The 21,125-nt window shown below is 48.6% G+C and overlaps 1 protein-coding gene across 1 annotated transcript; it reads right to left on the minus strand.

The window, feature by feature from the left end:
* Positions 1-1,650: 1,650 nt before the first annotated feature.
* Positions 1,651-15,926, minus strand: TRIM63 (tripartite motif containing 63). Its single transcript, XM_061147841.1, has 9 exons — positions 15,652-15,926; positions 14,360-14,532; positions 11,136-11,304; positions 10,062-10,157; positions 8,661-8,894; positions 7,329-7,351; positions 6,871-6,995; positions 2,550-2,624; positions 1,651-1,696 (listed from the first exon to the last, which is right to left on the minus strand). The coding sequence occupies exons 1-9, from the start codon at positions 15,808-15,810 to the stop codon at positions 1,686-1,688; spliced, it is 1,065 nt and encodes a 354-aa protein (XP_061003824.1). The 5' UTR covers positions 15,811-15,926; the 3' UTR covers positions 1,651-1,685.
* Between the last annotated feature and the right edge of the window lie 5,199 nt (positions 15,927-21,125).

Consider the following 21,125-nt stretch of genomic DNA (forward strand, 5'->3'; position numbering starts at 1 on the left):
CCTTTAAAACTGTAGGCCCCCACCCTCAACCCCAATAGAAACAGAAGACAGGCCCATGCTTTATTCCTCCCTCTCTCCACCTGTGAATTCACTGCGTGGTATGCTGTGTAACGTCCAGATCTTGTAAGTAATAAACCTTTATTTTTTAAACTTTCCTGTTGCTTAGCACTTAAAAACATCTTGAAATTAACAAGAATTACGAGTGCCGGTCTAACCACATTAGTCATTACTAAGCTGAGACCAGCACAAAACCTACGCCCAACCCCACAAGACCTGGAGGCTCCTCTCACCACCTGCAGAGTCAGCTGACAGCCCTTGAGCGTCCCCCACAGCTGCCCAAAGGGTCAAGTGACATAAGGGACGCTCAGGGCGTTGACACTCTGGGAGGCAAACTCCAATCCTAAGAGATGGGAGGTGAAAGAAGCCAGTAGACAAGTCTCCCCCTTCTTCCTACTGATGAACTGTTCAAGGCACACTGTTCTTTTTGCCCTGCTAGAAGCATCTCCCATGCTTGAGCAAGCAGCCAGCTCTCTTGGTGAAGCTGTGGCCAGCTCGGTAACGTGATACTTAATATATTTGCTTTCCTCGCTGGTGGCTCAGCGGGTAAAGAATCTGCCTGCAGTGTGGGAGACCTGGGTTCAGTCCCTGGGTTGGGAAGATCCCCTGGAGAAGGGAAAAGCTATCCACTCCAGTATTCTGGCCTGGAGAATTCCATGGACTGTATAGTCCATGGGGTCACAAAGAGTCGGACACGTCTGAGCGACTTTCTCTTCACTTCACTTTCCTACCTGGCTTCCACTTCCCTTCACTCTGGCTGTCCTAGGAATGTAGCTGAACTATTCACTCTTTGCCTCAGGTTGTGTTTTCTAGAGAACCAGAAAACAAGGCACTGAATGAAACCTTTTCTGAAGGGTCCTGTCAAGGCCAGTTTTCCAAGGAGCTCTCATTGGGAAATGCAAGGTTGAAGGATAACTTGTTTGGTGGGATAGAAACCTGGGTTTTTGCCATTACTGTCTATTTCCTGCCCTACACTTCCTAGCAGGCCTTCTGTCTGTCTGCCCTGAACTCTCCTCACTGGAAAAAAAAAGGCTGAATGAACCCTCAGCTCTTTTGGTAATAATTGGAAGAAAGCGCTGTGCGTTTATTAAAACAACATATAACACAAACTCGGTCACCGTCCCTTATGTGGGGTATAGACGCTGAAATACAGTACATTATCCTTTCCTGGACCTGTGAGTACTACGAAGTCCTCCCACCGAGGAGAGGAAGTGGGCAGCTGTATCAACCTGGCTTCCTTCCCTTCTTTATAACAATCGCCAGTCACACAATGACCAGGCATTATCATACAAAAGTTCCTTTACAAAAAGCACCAAATTGGCATACATATACAAGTATACAAAAATCACATTTAAAAAATGTACAAAATATTCCATTTTGCACCAACGTAGAAAAGAATCCAGTGTGGTTGTTTCAAGCACATTTCCAATTCTGGTTCGCAACGCTGGACACAGCGGTGGGGTCCTACTCCTAGTTCCTGCTCTCTGAGCAGAGAGAAGACACACCTCCCCGTTGCCCCTCCAGGGACCCTGACCCCTCCCACCCCGGGGCCTGTCACTAAGGCAGATGGGCCCATCCCCACCCTCCCCGTCTCTCTGCATCTAGAGGGTCTCTCCCTCATCATCTCCTTACTGGTGTCCTGAAAGAAAAAGACAAAGAAAAACAAGGTGAGATGGGAACTCAGAAGGATCCAGGACTTGCCAAGCTGTGGGGAAAAAATTATCAAACCCCAATTCCTGCCTGACCTCTTCCTTTTAAAATCAAAATAGAATTTAACTGTGTGAATGCTATGGATTGCAGATCCAATGCAAAAAAACTACAGACGGCTGAAAAATTAAAGTGTTAGTTGCTCAGTTATGTCCAACTCTTTTGTGACCTCATGGACTATAGCCCACCAGGCTGTGCTGTCCATGGGATTATCCAGGCAAGAATACTGGAGTGGGTTGCCATATCCTTCTCCAGGGGCTCTTCCTGACCCGGGGATCGAACCCATGTCTCCTGCATTGCAGGCGGATTCTTTACCGCTGAGCCACCAGGGAAGCCCCAGCGTAGTTCGCTCTTTCCAAATTTTCACAAGATGAAAATCCAAATTCTTTAATTGAAACCTTCTTTTAAAAAACAAAAGCTCCTTTTTAAAAAAAATTCTACTAATTTAAAAAATGCTGACAACTAGTTTTAAAAATTTTGAATATTGACCCAAGCCTGCTTCATGAGTGCTCTATATGACTTCTGTTATACTGTGTCACTTTCTGTTTAGGAAGGTCATTTAGAGGTAAAGTGAGAAGTCTTTATTATGAATAGTTGGGGGGACTTCTCTAAGAGAAAAGGGAACGGGTTTTACCTTAAAATCTCTTTTTAATTTTACCTTAAAAACTCTTAAAAAGGGTTTAAAACCCATACTGGGGACTGGAAACACCATCCCAGTGTCACTCAGTAGGGATCTCAAGTTGTCACTGAATGAATGAATAAGTGGAGGTAGATGGATATCTCACCTTCTTCCTTCCCCTCTGTGGACTCTTCCTCTTCATGATCTTCTTCTTCTTCAATGAACTCCTCCTCTTCCTCATCTGTGTGTGACAAAGAACAATTGCCTTAGGTTGGGGCTGGTGTCTCAGAGGAGAGGTTCAAGAGAGATCCAGGCTGGAGACACCCAGTTCAGTTCAGTCGCTCAGTCGCATCCAACTCTTTGCAACCTCATGGACTGCAGCACACCAGGCTTCCCTGTCCGTCACCAACTCCCGGAATTTACTCAAACTCATGCCTATCAAGTCTGTGATGCCATCCAACCATCTCCCCCTCTGTCGGCCCCTTCTCCTCCTGCCTTCAATCTTTCCCAGCATCAGGGTCTTTTCCAATGAGTCAGTTCTTCGTATCAGGTGGCCAGAGTATTGGAGTTTCAGCTTCAGCATCAGTCCTTTCAATGAATATTCAGGGTGGATTTCCCTTAGGATTGACTGGTTGGATCTCCTTGCAGTCCAAGGGACTCTCAAGAGTTTTCTTCAACACCACAGTTCAAAAGCATCAATTCTTTGGTGCTTAGCTTTCTTTAGAGTCCAACTCTCACATCCATACATGACTACTGGAAAAACCATAGCTTTGACTAGATGGACCTGTGTCGGCAAAGTAATATCTCTGCTTTTTAATATGCTGTTGGTCATAGCTTTTCTTCCAAGGAACAAGCATCTTTTAATTTCATGGCTGCAATCACCATCTGCAGTGATTTTGGAGTCCCCCAAAATAAAGTATCTCACTGTCCAGTCAGGATCAAAGGGCCATGTGGTGACCTCAGGGGCCCAGGAGGTGATGGGTTTGTTCCTCCTTCCCCGCCCTCCTCCCTCCCCTGACACGCTCCAAGGCAGGGAAGCTCAAGACCTCCTTTGTTCCAATAGCAGCAGCATCTCTTCCTTGATCTGCCTGTGACCAGAGGGGACCCTGGGAATGCATACCCAGACTGTGTACCTCTGCACACTGAGCATCATTACCTGGGAAAATATGGGGAAATGCCTTGGTCCTCAGGAATCAGAGTCCTTATCCTGAAGGAATTTGCTCAGTCTTTGAAATCTGCTTGCCTCACACTCCTTGTCCAGTTTTCCCGCATTCCTTAGCCTACAGGGCCATGGATACAGGGTGGGGAGCCCTTCAGGGGCCATCTACTCCTTAGTTGTCTGAAACTGAGCCCCAGATGGTGACTATGGTGCAAGTTGTGTGCTCACTTTCCCATCCTGGGGTCTTGCCTTCAAGCTCTACTCACAGGGAACAGGCCCCTTCCCTGCCCCCTCTCTCAAGCCCCTTCTTTAAGCCTTTGGGTGCCCTGAAGGGGTCAGTACAGACACAGAGTATTTGTCAAGGGTATCTGGGGAAAGGCTTGAAAAAGTTAATTCCTCCAAACTGACAACTGGGATCTGTGCATAACCCAAGGAAATTTTTTGTGTGTGGTAATTTAAACCATTATTACAATTAACTACTTAATAGCAGCATTTGCTGAGAACTTACTATGTGCCAAGGGCTAACTTGTGCTAAGGACTGTACATGCATCGCCTCATACAACCCCCAGACAACCCTTGGTGGAACCTATACTTACTGCCCATGTGGACTCTGCATGCTCCTCACCTTTCCTTGGTTTTATTTTTTTAACTTTTATTTGATGTTGGAATTCAGCCAGTTAACAGTGCTGTGCTAGTTTCAGGGAGGCAGCAAAGGGACTCAGTCGTACGTGGTCATGGACCCATTCTCCCACCTGTCCTTGGTTTTATTGCCTTGACTACAAAACAGAGATGACAAAAGAGCTACCTCTTAAAGTTGGTGTATTAAACAACAGACTTCACGTCCAGGGCTCAGTGGCCAGGACACAGAAAGTTCTCAATGAATGGTAGCCATGGGTACTCTCCCCATTTACCTGTGGGGACATGGAGAGGCTCAGGGAAATTACTGAAGGCAGTGCAGGGGTTCACAGTGTTAGACCGCTCACAAGTGTGATCCACTCTTTTTTTTTTTTCTGTTTCCCTTAAAGTTATTTTTTTTCATTTTTTATTTATTTATTTTTCCCAATTATTTTTATTAGTTGGAGGCCTAATTACTTTACAATATGTAGTGGTTTTTGCCATACATTGACATGAATCAGCCATGGATTTACAGTGTTCCCCATCCTGAAGCCCCCTCCCACCACCCTCCCCATGATCCACTCTTGAATACCTTAGTTTAGGGAGGGTGACTCCAGGGGATCTTCCCAACCCAGGGATCGAACCGGCATCTCTTACATCTCCTATATTAGCAGCCGAGTTCTTTACCACTAACACCACCTGGGAAGCCCAGATGATCTACGGCCATGCATTTACCCAAGTCCATTGACATCTCCCTGGTGACTGGCAACTTCCCTGGTGGCTGAGACAGTAGAGAATCTGTCTGCAATGCCAGAGACCCAGGTTCGATCCCTGAGTCGGGAAGATCCCCTGGAGAAGGAAATGGCAACTCATTCCAGTATTCTTGCGGGATAATCCCATGGACAGCAGAGCCTGGTGGGCTACAGTTCATGGGGTCACAAAGAGTCGGACATAACTGAGCAACTAACCCTTTCATTGACACCTCAGCTTTGGGACGTATGTCATCCTTACCCAAGAACAGAGTATATTTGGGCTTCTGAGAATGGATTTAACACTCCAGATTCTGAAAGCTTGCAGGCAAGCAGACGCAGGAGGTGTCAAGAAGCTTTTCTTTCTCTTGCAAGCCCATTCACAGCTCTTCCCTGCCCCTACACAACCCCTACCTCTCTTTCTTACTCTCAGCAGACCACTGGAGCATCACGTCTCACACAAAGGCACATTCAACAGAACTGGAACTGCCCTCCTTCTCTTTGTTGCTAACTAGCTACCTTTCAACTGTGAAACCTTGAGCGAACTATTAACATCTTTGTTCTCCATCTGGTTCCTCATGCTTTCTTATTATTCTTCCTTTATTATTGTTATGGCTATATTGTTACAATTATTATAGGTATTCTGTGGAAAAGTAATCACAAACAGAAACAAGGACAGAAAATAGATAAATTAAGGTGCCTGAGTATCCAAGGTTATAGCAGTAGGGAGCTGAAGTTAAGACTAGATTTAGGCAATAACTAGTATATGTCTAGTACCTTACAGAGGCCTCTGAATCAATGTCTTATTTGTTGCACAGCATCTTTAGGTGGTCATTATCAGTAGGCCCGTTTGTAACCTAAGTTTAAAGTAAGGAAATGAAGCTCAGAGAGGTGGAGGGAACCATCAAAATGCCACACAAGATAAGAAGTGGCAGAACTGAGTGGTTAAGAATCTCCCTGCCAATGCATGGAACACTGCTTCCATTCCTGGTCTGGAAAGAGTCCACCTGCGGGAGGATAACTAAGCCTGTGCACCTCAACTGCTGAAGCCAGCATGCCCTAGAGCCTGTGCTCCAAAACAAGAAAAGTCCATGCACTATAACTAGAGAAAACCCACCACAGCAACGAAGGTCCCGTGCAGTCAAAAATAAATTTAAAAAAACAATGTAAGTAGCAGAACCAGATTTGATCTTAGGTCTGCCTGATTTTACGAAGTTAAAAGACTCTTGCTCCTTGGAAGAAAAGCTATGACAAACCTAGACAGCATATTAAAAAGCAGAGACATTACTTTACCAACAAAGGTCTGTCTAATCAAAGCTATGGTTTTTCTAGTAGTCATGTATGGATGTGAGAGTTGGACTCTAAAGAAGGTTGAATGCCGAAGAATTGATGCTTTTGAACTGTGGTGTTGGAGAAAACTCTTGAGAGTCCCTTGGACTGCAAGAAGATCCAACCAGTCAATCCTAAAGGAAATTCACCCTGAATATTCATTGGAAGGACTGATGCTGAAGCTGAAACTCCAATACTTTGGCCACCTGTCGCGAAGAACTGACTCACTGGAAAAGACCCTGATGCTGGGAAAGACTGAAGATAGGAGGAGAAGGGGCTGACAAAAGATGAGATGGTTGGATGGTATCACCAACTTGATGGATGTGAGTTTGAGCAAGCTCCGGGATTTGGTGATGGTCAGGGAAGACTGGCGGCTGCAGTCCATGGGGTTGCAAAGAGTCGGACACGACTGAGTGACTGAACTGAACTGAACTGCCTGATTCCAAGTTGCCTTGCTATTTCTATCACCCCAAGTTCCTCCCTATAGCAGATCCATATATAATTTATTGAGCTGGGCTCATCCAGAAGTTAACTGTACAAGTTTGACTGATATCTGGGCATGTTTGGCAGTGTATCTGCCTCCACGTGGGGCTCAGTGGGAGGGAGGCTGACTTCCAGGGGAAATAACCCCTTACCTGTCCCAAAGTCGATGGTCCTCAGGGTGTCAGCTATGTGCTCTAAGTCCAAAGTAAAGTAGTCCATGTTTTCAAAGCCCTGCTCTATCTTCCCCAGCTGGCAACCCTTGGAAGCTTCCACAATGCTGTGGGGCAGAGAGAAGCAAGGAGGGGCACAGTGAGATCTCTGGTCCCAGAGAAGGAAGAAGGCATTTTAGCTCCAACTTACACCAGGGCACATGCTTGTGTCCACACCCAGACCTTGTACCCAGAGGCTTCCCTGGAGCATGGAGTGTTTTCCCTCGGGTCACAAGCAGAATAGATATCTAAGACAGCAGGGATGCAAAGGCTAGGAACGCTAGCCCAGGGGAAGACCCTCCCAGCAGAACTAATGCAAAGAAAGGAGGAGGTCTTCTAACCACGTCAGAGGCCCTGAGGGGAACTGGAGCCTTGACTCATAGCCCTGGGGAGACACTGACCTTCTGATGAGCTGCTTGGCACTCTGTGTGGGGAGAGAAAGAGCAAAGGGTTAGAACTGCAGAAAGGGGAGCCCCAGGAAATCAGCAAAACCGGGGACCCGGCACTGCGGATGCGCACTTGGTGCCATCGCCTTGCCCAGCTTTGACCTGGTCATCAGGTTCAGCCAAACAGAACTTGGATTTTCCCTCTGTCCATGGTCTGTGCCAGCCTTGGTCATTATCCTAGGACCCTCCCATTGTGGCAGGAAGCTTGGATTCTAGGAGTACTCATCTAAGCACTCAAACATGGAAATCCCCAAGATGAGAATCATATTCTAAGCACAAAGCCCGGCCCACAGTATGTGCTTAGGAAATTTTTATTGAACTTAACTCTTCCTTACAAAATCTTACAGCTGATCCCTTCATGTTTCCCCCGACAAGCTCTTCTAGGGTAGGGCTGTCTCTTTCACCTGTCTCTCCATCTCAGTGACTGGCCTACAGCAGGGGCTCAGTTAATAGTCTCCACACGGGCACTGTATTTTGCAACTTGCAAAGCCATTTCACAAGCATCCTTTTATTTGATCCCCATAAAATCAGTTGAGAGGAAAGGAGGGAGGAATTGTTACATGCTCACTACGCAGATAGGGTCTTCCTGGGTAGCTCAGCTGGTAAAGAATCTGCCTGCAACGCAGGAGACTCTAGCTCAATTCCTGAGTCGGGAAGTTCCCCTGGAGAAAGGATAGGCTACCCACTCCAATATTCTTGGGTCTCCCTGGTGGCTCAGAAAGTGAAAAAGAAAGAAAGTGAAGTCGCTCAGTCGTGTCTGACTCTTTGCGATCCCATGGACTATAAGCCTACTAAGCTTCTCCATCCATGGGATTTTACTGGCAAGAATACCAGAGTGGGTTGCCATTTCCTTCTCCAGGGGATCTTCCTGACCCAGGAATGGAACCTGGGTCTCCTGCATTGCAGGCAGACACTTTACCCTCTGAGCCACCAGGGAACTCAGATGGTAAAGAATCCACCTGCAAAGCAGGAGGCCTGGATTCAATCCTTGGGTTGTGAAAATCCCCTGGAGGAGGGCATGGCAATCCACTCCAGTATTCTCGCCTGGAGAACCCCCATGGACAGAAGAGCCTGGCGGGCTGCAGTCCATGGGGTCGCAAAGAGTTGGACACGACTGAGAAACTAACCACAGCACAGCACATAGAGATGAGGAGATTGAGTCATTAAATACGAAGGAGCTTGACATAACTTCCCCAAAGGCATAGCCTTTGGTGATCAGTGATGGAGCCCAACTTGCGCCTTGGAGCTGCTAAGTTGAAGTGCCCACACCCTCCCAGGACTGCTCACCAAGAGGAAGATGGCGCCACCAGGCTCGTCCAGAGACTGGATGGCTGTCTCCACCAGCTTGGTGGACTTGTCCAGTTGCTCCCGGTACTGCTGGATGAGGGCCTCGAGGAAGCCGAGCTTCTCCTCCTGCTCCCGCGTGATCCGCTGCAGCAGCTCGCTCTTCTTCTCGTCCAGGATGGCGTACAGCGCATCAAACTTCTGGCTCAGTTCTTCTTTCACCTGGTGACTGTTCTCCTGGGCACAGAGATCTCCGAGTCACGTCCTGCGGGTCCTCCTTCCTATCCCCACCCTTCCTTCCTGGGATGGGTGTGCTAGGAATGAAGAGTCTAGAGCTGGGAGAGATTTACCGCACTCCCATTTTGCAGAACATCAAACAAAGCCTTAGCCAAAAGAAAGCATTTGCTAGGGTTTTGCTTCAATGTTTGGAGGCTGGTGTCATAGAGAAAGCTATACCTTTAAGGTCCTCAAAAGTGGAGACTGTAGGGTCAGGCAGGATGACATATGTGGGCCTCCTGTGTGCCCCCCAGTCACACCCTTTCTCCACTTTAGAACCAAGACCAGATTTGAGAAATTCTGCATCATTTGATCCTCAGAGACATGGAGAAGCAGCTCCCCCACTAGTGGTCTCCACATTGATGCTCCCCGCTGTCCAACACTGACGCTACATTTTAGTTTCCTTACCTGTAAACTGAGTATAATAGTAGCATATCACTAGACTGGAGGCCCCTCATGGATAATAACAACAACATCCTTCTTCCTTCTCTGAACCTATACTCACACAACTCTATCCATCAGAAATACAGTGATCACTCCCACCCCCCACCATGTCATTCCCAGGTCCCCACCTCAAGGGGAGATGAAAAATCATGGATGCTTTTGCAGGAATAGAAAAGAGTCCTCTGCCTCTCCAGTCTTGCTCCTCAGAGGGTGGCCCATGGAAAAGCAACTTGGGCAATCCCGGGAGCTTGTTAGAAAAGCACAATCTCATACCTCCTTCTAGACCTACTGAATCAGAACTTGAATTCTAACAAAACCTCAGGGTGATTTAAAGTTTCCCATTAAAGTCTGAGAAGATTTAGTCTACAGCACACTGGAGAACAATGCTCTTAGAACTACTAGTTCCCTGAATAAATGCTGGGAATGGTTGAGGGGGACACTGCCTGAAGTCAGGGACCTGGTCTGGCTTCCTCGCCACCCCATCCTCAGCATCTTTGGCAGAACTAGGTACCCAGCTGTCCTCAAGAAGCATTTGTGAGTGAATGGCTAAATGGATTAGTCATCCACTCCCCAGCCATCCCTGTGTGAACACTCTAGGCTCCAGGCTCCACGGGGAAGCCACCCCAGAGACCAGGTTTCCCTGGGAGGCTTTGAACCCCTAGGCCCAGCTATGCTTCTCCTCACCTTGGTCACTCGACAGGAATCCTCCAACTGAGTGATGATGGTCTGCACACGGTCGTTCCCTGCCACCAGCATGGAGATACAGTTACTCAGCTCAGTCTAGATGGGAGGGAGGGTGGGGGAGCAGGAGAGGAGAGACAAAAATAATCTCAGGGCCTACCCCCTTGGGAGTGGCAGCAACACGGCACCCTCACTTCCCTCTCTGCTAGAAAGAGCCTCTTTCTGGGGTGCAGCTCAGGTTCAGAGCAGAGAACACCAGAGAGACACTGCACCACCTCATATCAGTGGAGGCGCAGAGAGAAGTGAGCTGCCCCAAATACACAGCAATGTGCTGGCCAAGGAGAGGCTTGTTTCTAATGAAGGGATCCAGAAAAAAAAAAAAATAGGTTGGAGAATTCTAGAAGAGAAAGATCAAGAGAAGAGAGGAACGAGGGGAGGAAGTCACTAAGTCATGTCCGACTCTTCTGCGATCCTAAGGACTGTAACCCAAAAGGCTCCTCTGTCCATGGTATTTCCCAAGCAAGAATCCTGGAGTGGGTTGCTATTCCCTTCTCCAGGGGATCTTCCCAGCCCAGAGATTGAATCTGTGTCTCCTGCACTGGTAGGTGAATTCTTTACCACTGAGTCACCTGGGAAGCCCTTTAGGATGGGAAGCCACAGCTTATTGCACAGACAGGGTGGTGGGGCTCTCACAGGCCCAGGGACCCAGGGAGAAGCCTGCCTCTTGCTGCAGGGGGATCTGGGGAGGGGTGACCAACACAGGAAGAGGCAGCAGGGGCCCAAACTACACTGGGTTATAGAAGTCATGGCCTGAGAGGACCCGGGTGACCTGGCCCTGGGATCTGGTCTCTCCCTTGGGGCCGCACCCAGGTGCCCTCAAGTGGCTCTAAGTATAACTCATGAGCTCAGCCATCTCCCCAAGGAAGGCAAGAGCGGTTCTCCCTGCGGCCCGGGACGTCCCTCCAGGGGGACTATTCCTGAAAGGCCGGCTCAGCAGATCTACGGGGATCAAATCCACATCCTGAATCATCTGTCCAGCGGGCTCGGGCTGGGAGTGGGAGTCGCTCAGGCCAGTACCTTCTGTCCCTGGAAGACACTCTGCAGCGGGGCCACCTCGCAGGCCTTGTGGGCTCCGAACACCTTGCACATGGAGCACGTGGGCACCTCGCACGTGAGGCAGTAGATGTTGATTTTCTCATCTTCATGCTCCTTGCACATGGGGTGGCTGCCCTTCTGCAGCGGCCGACTGAAGTGGAGAAGAATCATCAGTCACATTGTGGGGTCTCAAGTCCCTGTCTTCCCCTGCAGCCCCAGGAGCCCCCCACCCCACCCCGTATCTATGACCCGAGCTCTCAGAGGTTGGCTGTCCTGAATCCTTTTCTTTTCATTCTCTGAGGACACAGAACCAGGGAAGCCAATGACACCAAGACTAGGATTCAAACTCCAGTGATGGAGTCGGCCCAGGCCTGGCCAGTGCAGGACCTAGAAAAAGTTGTAGGATCCCAGAGTCATTTTGAGACGTTCTGGAAGACAGGAAACTGGGTCCCAGAAAGGTGAATGGACTTGCCCAAGGTCGCCCAGCAAGTCAGGGCAGGGGAGGTTAGGTTCATTTGTTCTAATTATAGTCCCCAGGCTCTTGGTTACAGCAGGTTGGGCTTCCAACAAAGCAATTTATATTCATGGCCTCACTGAATTCTATATTTAATCCACCAGACTGTAATCTCTGTCGAAGCAGGGAAACTTGCCTATTGTCTTCAGCCCTAAATCTGCAGTGTACAGTGCCTGACATGGAGAAGGTGGTAATTAAATACAGGTGGAAAGAATACATCAGTAAGCATGCCATGAAGGTGGACCAAGGCTCTGAGAAGGAGGTGGTATGTGTGCCCCAAGTCACTCAGCTAAAGCAGAGGCAGCCCAGGGCCATCCAATGGTCCAGCACAAGCCTTAATTTCCAACCTGAGAGTCTTTCCAGGATCCAGAGTTGCTTCTTTCTCTTTTTTCCCAAACACACACTCTGAGGATGACTTTCTCCCTTTGTCTCTCTCCTATTAGGGGCTCTGGCATTTATCTATGGTTCCCTCAGGGTCACTTCCTCCCCGAGATTCAATTTTTTGAGTCTAGGTTTTACCGCCCCAGCTAACTCGACACTCATCTAGAGTCAACAGTGTGTCTACACCACGTCTGACTTGCCAGCCCCTAACACAGCAGTGCGTGTGTGCTTAGTCACTTAGTCATCTCCGACTCTTGGCAACCCCATGGACTGTAGCCCACCAGGCTCCGCTGTCCGTGGATTTCTCCAGTCAAGGATACTCAAGTGGGTTGCCATTTCCTTCTCCAGGGGACCCTCCCAACACAGGGATTGAACCCATATCCCCTGTGTCTTCAACATTGACAAGCGAACTCTTTACTACTGAGCCATGGTGGGCAGGTCATAAATGGTGACCATCCGCTGTCATGTCACTGTCTCACCTCCAAACGGCCCCGCGTGACTGAGCACACCCTGGGCATTACTGTCCCCTCCAGATCTTAAATAAGCTCCTTTTCAGACTTGTCTTTTTGCATGATTTAGCCCAGGGTCGCCCATGCTGGCAGGGCTCTCCCTTTGCCACCTGTCTCTGCCCCCTGGGAAGGGAGCTCTGGGGTGACAGCAGGTGCAGAGGTGAGGCAAGATCCTGCGGGCTGGTGCCTGTGTTCCTCATCATCCCAGATGCCCATCCTCCCAACCCCAGGCGCCCGCATCAGGGTTCAAGTCCCCACTGTTCTGCCGCTTACTCATGGTGACCTTGGACAAGTGATTTCACCTCTCTGAGCCCTGGTTTCACCCCTGAGCTACTGGGATCATGGCAGGAGTTCTCTGTGATGAATGAACAGTGCCTGGCATGGAGAAGACCCTCAATAACTATCATCATCGTTCAGTTCTGGGGAAAGGCCTGGAAGGGTTCAAACACAACTTCCTCTTCCTAGGTCGACTCTGGGTGGGCTATTATTTTGGTGCAATATTGATTTTATTATGATCATAATCATGATCAACAACATAATTGCATTTTTGTAGTGTTGAACTCCAGCAACATGAGAGGCAATAGCAGTTAAGAATGTTCACCATGGAGTCAGTCAGACAGGCCCCCCCTCAGCTTCACCACTTCCTAGCTTAGTGGCCTCGGACAAACCTCTGAGTCTCCATTTTCTCATCAGAAAATGAGGGTAAAAATGGCTTATAGGATTACTGTGAGAATTAAAATGGGGATAATGCATGGAAAATACTTAGTGCAGCACTGCACACAGTGGATGCTCAATAAATACTTGCCATCTTTAACACTTCCCATCAACATCCTATTTGATAGTCACAATAACAAATCTTACTGTCCGTTTCTGGAGACAGAGGACATAGAGGCCCAGAGACTCACCCAAGACCCTACAGTGCTTGAGTAACAGAGTCAGAGTAGCAGACACAGTTCTCTGGTTAGAGCTTTCTCAAACAAGGACTAGTCTATCGACTTTTTGGGGCACAGGACACTGCCTGCAAGCATGCATTCAGTGAGGGTTTGGGACTGCAAGGGCCATGAGGTCAGCAGCCTCTTGTCAGGACATGCAGATCAGTAAAGATCTCCTTTGTAGCTGTATCTCTCCCCAACACGGCACAACCTCCACCAGGCACAAATTCTGCCCAGGAATGAGTGGCTATTTCACAAACAAGGAGACTTAGAGCTAGATGGGCTGGGCTCAGTTCAGTTCAGTTCAGGCGCTGGGCTGGGTCCCAGCAATTCTCCTTCTCAGCTGTGAAACTCTGGGTAAGTGATTTTACCTCTTTGAGCCTCAACTTCCTCCTCCATGAAACAGGGATGATGAAAGCCATGCTAATCCATAGAACCGCTGTGAAGCAACAGCAGGAAGCATTCCTGGTGTTTAGCACTGTTGTTATCATTATAGAGAAACTGGCCTTGTTCTCACTGGGTGCTTTCTCTGCTCATCAGGGCCACTTAACTGGCCCCAGTGGCTCCCTCTCCCTCACGCTCCCTCTCACATCTCATCTGTTCTCTGATTTTGGTCTCAGTATCTTTCAGGAGGACAGCCTGATGTCTGGGTCCTCTGCCATTCACTGGATGATGCCGAGAGCCAGGGCTGGGGGATAAGATGAGCCTCTGTTCATGCCTAAAGGAGATAGCTCTCTGGACTAACTGGCATAGCTCTTCCAGCTAGGGGACTGGATCCAGAGCAGGTGAAGGAGGATGGGGCCCTGAAGCGCTGGACTCCGAGGATGGGCCGAGGCAGGGGGATGGCCTCCCCGTGGAGGGAGCACTGACCTGGAGCACTCCTGTTTGTAGATGTCAATGATGTTCTCCACTAGCAGATTCCGCTGCAGGCCGTACACTCCGTGGCGGTCCATGATCACCTCGTGGCGGCAGGAGGGGCAGCGGAAACGGCCTCCAGACATGGCCGCGGAGCCAACCCGGCCGGTCCAGTAGGGATTGGCAGCCTGCTGGCGACAGGGGCGGAGGTGAGGCCTGGGCTCCCTCCTCGGCTCCTTCCCTTTCTGACCTCTGACTGTCTTCCCCCTTGATCACCACCACCATTCTCATCAAACCACATGACTTAAAGCTTCCCCTTGGCTCAGACGGTAAAGAGTCCGCCTGCAGTGTGGAAGACACAGGTTCGACCCCCGGGTCGGGAAGATTCCCCTGGAGAAGGAAATGGCAACCCACTCCAGTATTCTTGCCTGGAAAATCCCATTGATGGAGGAGCCTGGCAGGCTACCGTCCACGGCATTGCAAAGAGTTGGACACAACTGAGCGACTTCACTTTCTTTCCTAATATGAGAGAGCCAGCCCACTTATACAGGGAGAACCTGAGAAGAAACTAAGGAATCATCAGGTTTGGAGGTCAGCAGACCAAGGCTCAAGTCACAGTAATTCTCGGAATGACTTTGGGTGAGCAACCTTTTCTCACCAAGCCTCGGTTTGTCCATTCATGAAATGGGCATGTAATTAGAGCCAGCTCCTAGAGTTGCTACTTTAAAGAAAAAATAGAGAACATTCTGTAAAGTGCTTCTGGGGAACATTGAGGCCTGTCTCCCAGCCAGAATGGACACCCACTCCCATTCTTTTCTTAAGGAGATGAAGCCCCTCCTGCCCCCCATGATAGGAAACAGTTTCAAGGGGAAGATGCCTGTACTGTCCAGTGCCTCTCAGGCACCCTCCTCCTAAAGATCTGGGCCCCCTGCCACTGCGGAGCTGGCTCCAGCCCCTGGGGTCTGGTTTCTCTCTCCTTTCTGCCTGCCTCTCCCACTTATCACTTGAGGCATTTGACTCCTGATTGGAGAGTCAACTGCGGTGCTTAGGACAGGGGTGGGGTAGCTGCAGGCAGGGTGGGGAGGGGACAAGTGCGTCATGGAGAAGGAATGGGTCAGCCAGAGCCACCTCCCCAGCCCCATCGACCCCTTCCAGAGACTTCGGCAAGGGTTCATTTCAAAGGGGGAAAAAAACAAGCCCAGTTTGGAAGGGTTCCGGACTAAGAGAGGAGTTTTCTTTTAGCTTTCATCACAGGAAGACTGAGTAGCTGCCCGGGGCCCCAGTTCTATGCCAGGCCCAGCACTGACCTGGAAGATGTCGTTGGCACACTTCCGGCAGAGGTTGTGCTGGCACGGCAAGATGACCACCGGCTTGGTAAACATCTCCAGGCAGATGGGGCAGATCAGCTGCTTCTCCAGGTTCTCCATGGGGTTTCCATCCTGGATCAGGCTCGACTTATAATCCATATTGTCCTAGGGACAGACGTGGGGACCCACCTGGCTGCCTCCTTCACCTGCCTTGCTCTAAGCAGACCTGGGGGTCTTGTCTTTGTCACAGAATACCCGCCCGGAGTCTCTTTGCCTTCCTCTCCTGGCGCCCAAATTCTGCCTTGGTCTGAGGCCCCTCTGATATTTATAGCTGGGCCCTGGTCACATGAGCCTCAAGAGGAGACCAGCTGAGCATTCCGGTGCCAAGTGGCTGGCGAAGTTTGAGTTTCCTCCAGGCCTGAAAGACCAACCCTCTCAGATCACATGTAAGGATGAGCCGTCACTGTTCCCTTGGGACGGGGGTCGTAAACAAGAACAGCTTGTTCGTGGGCAGGCTTGGGGCAGGACTGGTACCCAGAGTTTCCTCCAAAAATTAGTCTCCTCCCACAGCAGGCTGGTAAGGAGTGAGGGGGCCACTGGGATTTGTGGGGTTAACAGTCAGTGCCCTCTCACTGACCTAAATAAGTCCATCCCTTCCTCTGGAGTCCTGGGAAACTCCCCAGATAAGTCCTACCCTGAGCACAGCATGTTGCTAAAGACCCTGAGATGTCCCCAACCAGGGCTAGACCATCCCTCCATCCCTTGGTCACTAATTCCATTTTTTTTTTCTTTGTTTTCTTTCTGGATTGCATGTAGGATCTTAGTTCCTCAACCTAGGATCGAACCCATACTCCTTGCAGTGGAAGCGTTGAGTCTTAACCACTGGACCTCCAGGGAAGTCCCTAATTCCATTTTAATACAAGGGTTCCTTCCCTTGATACAGAGTCTGTTTCCTCATTTTATAGATTTTGACACTGAGGTTTGAGAAGGAAAGGACCTTATTCAAAGTGATTTGGGAAGTAAGTGGCAAAGCCATGAATATTATTCATTCATCAGACACTGAGAGACTAAACAACAGTGACAATCTATACATCAGGCAACAAGGTGAGAGATAAATGAGTAATCCTTTTTCCTGCCCTGGGAAACTCACAGGCTAGGAAGGGAGACAGACACAAATAAGTGTCATGTAGTACCCCGAAGCACTATGTACCCACTTAGACATTATCCAGATGTTCCCCTCTGCTTTCTGCACGAATTTAAATTTTTCTCCACATCCTTCTGGGCCGTCTTCCATGTTGGCTGGTAGAAGTCACTGTCGTTGTTCAGTGGCAAAGTCAAGTCTGACTCTTTGCGATTCCATGCACTGCAGCCCATCAGGCGTCCCGGTCCTTCACTATCTCCCAGAGTTTGCTCAAACTCATGTCCATTGAGTCAGTGATACCATCCAACCATCTCATCCTCTGTCTCTTCTTCTCCTCCCTCAATCTTTCCCAGCATCAGGGGCTTTTCCAATGAGTCAGTTCTTCGCATCAGGTGGCCAAAGTATTGGAGCTTTGGTATCAGTCCTTCCAATGAATATCCAGGACTGATTTCCTTTAGGATGGACTGGTTTGATCTCCTTGCAGTCCAAGGGACTCTCAAGAGTCTTCTCCAGCACAACAGTTTGAAGTCATTAGGGCAGGTCTAATGTGTTTAAGGTAGAATGTCATGCAAAGGGACATGGCTATAAGGTGCTGATATGAGAGTGAGAACACTAACACTGGGCCCCAGGATGAGCCTAAAATTCTGTAGAACCTACAGGAGGAGTGTCCAGGATCTCACAAAGAAGGGGCAGCGGGAGAGTAAGTTTGATGACCTCAGCCTAGAGAGGAGTGGATGGTTGAAGCCCTGAGGTAAGGCTTAGTGAGTAGTAAGGACAGAGGAGCCAACTTTGTGATGGGAAGGGAATGGGAAGGAGAAGAAGAGGGGCAATCTTTCACAGAAAGAGGAGGAGTCCTAGAGGACAAGGAGTGGGAAATTTTTTTAAAGTATATCCTTTTTAAATATTTATTTATTTGGCTGTGCCAAGTCATAGTTGCAGCATGTGGGATCTTTAGTCATCACACATGGAATCTAGCTCCCTCATCAGGGATCAAACCTGGGCCCTCTGCATTTGGAGCATGGAATCCCAGCCACCAGACCACTGGGCAAACTCAAGGGGTGGGCAATTTCAAGGAGAAGGTGGTCCCCCCGGAAAGTCAATGGCTAGTTTTTTTTTTTTGAGCACCTACTATGTGCTGGGCACTGGTCTAAGCAGTTCATGATCATTATTTCATTTTGTCATCTCAACAGCCAACAAGTACAACAATGTAAGAGTCCTCAGATTCCTCGATGTAAGAAGTCCCCATTCCTCAGATGAGGACACTCAGGCAGAGAGAAGTCAAATAACTTATATGAAGTCACACAGCCTGGCCCTAGGACAAAACCCAGATATATTTAACTCAAGTGCCCAAGCTCCTCATGTCTCTATTTGAACTGCAGGTCAACCCTGCCAGGCCAGCCAGGAAGAGGATGAGGGTTGAAATGAATCTGTCCTTTCCTCCTTACTTGGTTTTGTTCAGACTTAAGGTAGCACGGTTCTCTGGGAAGGAGGGCCTTTCCACAGCCACAGGAGACAAAGGCTTCAGCCTGTCATGGCATCCCATTCTCCTTTGTCTAAGTGACTTGGTTATGGCCAGGGAGACCCGAAAGCTAGTGGAGGTAGGTTAAAGATAAAGGATTCCCTCCCTGATAAAAAGTGCAAGAAGAAAGCTTCGTGCTTGCCTTTGAATGAGGTTATAGGGGACAAGTCTGAGAAGGAAATCAATCCCCTGAGTATGGCAGAGAGGAACTGCAGAAAGCACTGGGGTCATTGATGCCATCATTGTGCTGCCAGTTTACCTGTCCCTGGAACTGCCCTCTAAGATGTGAGAGAACAAACGTCATGACAGTGTAATTAATCTGTTACTTATAGCACAGAGCGTTCTGCATCCATTAAGGATTCCAATTCCCATATGTCAATGATTCTCAAATCTCTAATTCAAGTTCCGGTCCTTCTCTTCCTTAAGCTGAAGATTTGTTGGAAATCTTTACGGGGATGTCTCAATAGCCCCTCCAACTCACCATACCCCGAACAGAACACACAATCTCTGCACCCCACCCCACCCCCACCAAACTCCTGCTTCTATATTCCTTTGTCTCATATCTCAGTAAATAGCACTCCCATCCAGGCATTTGCTCAGACCAAAAAGCTGAGGGCCATGCTAGGGCTCCTCCTTCCTCCTCATTGCACACCCAGTCAATCTCTGTATTAAACACATGTGCACCTTCACATCTCACTTGTCATCTTGCCATCTGGTTCTCCCTCTGGACTTGAAAGACTCTGAGGGCAAAGACTGTTTCTATTAGTCCTGTACCTCCAGCACCTGACACATAGTAAGCACAAAGGAAATGTTGCTTAAGTGAGTGGATGAGTGAATGAATTAAACAGAGGCAGCAGGGTTACTGTCAGACTTTGGGGAGACTGGGATGCTTGAGCACATTTTTCTTGGCTGAGATGGGGCAGATCGTGGAAATGGGGGATGGAGTTGATGGAGTAAATTCTAAAGCCTTTGAAAGGCACTTCCCTGGTGGCCCAGGGGTTAAAAATCCACCTGCCAATTCAGGGGGACACTGGTTCAATCCCTGGTCAGAGAAGATCCCACGTGCCACAGAGTAACTAAGCCCCTGAGCCACAACTACTGAGCCCATGCTCTAGAACCCATGAGCCGCAACTACTGAAGTCCGCATGCTCTAGAGAGCCCGTGCTCTGCGACAGGATAAGCCACCTCAATGAGAAGCCTGCTCGCCACAACTAGAGAAAGCCCATGCGCAGCAACGAAGACCCAGTGCAGCCAAAACTTTTTATATAATTAAGAAAATAAAGTCTTGGGAAGGAGAGGGACATGCCAACCTTTGAGTTGGGAGGATAGGAGAGAGGAAAAGTTGGAGGTTAAAATCAGAGATGTTGGGAGATAGAAGGAAATATGCTCGTATTGATGACCTCCGTCAGTTGAAAGAGTCGAGGTCACCTTCTGAGGCTGAGGCAGGGGGATGAGTAGCATGAGTGAGTGGTGGAAAAAGTTTGGACCAGCCATTGTGAAACACAGGAGGAAGTGCCCTAGAGAGGGGTGGAAGGACTCTGGGAGCAGAAGAGCCTCACTGATGTTTCCCAATACAGATTTGCCATTTGAGAGGAGCCATTGACATGGCCCCGTTGACTTTCACCAGTCACACTTGGCAGTCCAGGTGCAAAAGCCACGCAAATGGACAGTGGGATCGACTCCAGCCTGGGAGCTGGCAAGACCAGTACTGCTGAAAGTCAAGGGGTGAGAAAAGGAAATTCCCACATGGGCCATGCTGGGCCGCAACACATGTCTTGTCATTTAATCCTCACAACAGCTCTGCAAGGGAGATATTTTGATCTTTGTTTTTCCCAGGAAGAAATGAGACTCAGAGAAGTAACTGGCTTGGCCAAAGTCACACAGCCCTGAGGAGGAGAGCTGAGCTGGGGTTCACATCCGAGGGAGCCTGACTCCCAGATCTGTGCTCCTCATATTGAAACGTTAATCTAGTGCTTATTGCATACCAAATACTGTGCTATGCCCTTTTTCATCCAACCCTCCCCCTTGTTCAGTCTTCAAAATAACTCAGTGAGGCAATCCCCTGATGGTCCAGTGGTTAGGACACTGAGCTTTGGCTCCCAGGGCCCAGGTTCGATCCCTGATAGGGGAACTAAGATCCCACACATCGTGCTGTGCAGCCAAATAAAAAATAAAGCCTTTTAAAAAATAACTCAGTGAGCCAGGGATCAGGATTTTCCCTGTTTTGCAGCTGAGTTACAGAGGGGGACTAAGTCATCTGACCAAAGTCTCCCAGCTAATGAGTGGCAGAGCCAGCATCCGAAGAAGGAATTCATAAACCAGTATCATTACCCGTTATTAGAACATGCTTGAAGCTGCAGACTGACAGGCAAAGACAAACATGTAGAATCAGTGGTGCATCTGACCCTGGAGCTGGTAACTGCTACACTATACTGCTTCTCTTTGCAAGTCCCTGCACATCTTCATTTTTATACTGTTTCTTAATTAAAATTCCAACCATACAAAAGTAGAGAGAACTTAGTGTAAAGAATTCATGTGACCAAACCCAGATTCAGTTCTTTCCAACTGTTCCCCACTCTTACTTCATCTCTACCCTGACACATTTCTTTTTTCTAGAATATTTTGAAAACAATCTTAGTCATCAAGTCATTTCATCCTTAAATACTTTGGCAAGCATTTCTAACAAGGATTCTTTTTTTTTTTTTTTTAACATAATCACAAGCAAAATAATAAAACTTTAGCAAAATAACAAAAATTTCTTAATATTATTAAATCCCAGGCCATTTTTAGAGGCTACTGATTGTCTCAAATGTC

Source organism: Dama dama, chromosome 8 (genome assembly GCF_033118175.1).
Source record: "Dama dama isolate Ldn47 chromosome 8, ASM3311817v1, whole genome shotgun sequence".
NCBI lineage: Eukaryota > Metazoa > Chordata > Mammalia > Artiodactyla > Cervidae > Dama > Dama dama.

Bases quoted from the DNA above. Each gene is read 5' to 3' on its own strand.
- TRIM63 (XM_061147841.1), bottom strand. From the start codon at position 15,810: ATGGATTATAAGTCGAGCCTGATCCAGGATGGAAACCCCATGGAGAAC. The intron at 8,895-10,061 runs GTGAGGAGAAGC...CTCTGTGCCCAG, and splicing joins ATTCCTGTCGAGTGACCAAG to GAGAACAGTCACCAGGTGAA. The intron at 6,996-7,328 runs GTCAGTGTCTCC...TCTGCCCCACAG, and splicing joins GCCAAGCAGCTCATCAGAAG to CATTGTGGAAGCTTCCAAGG.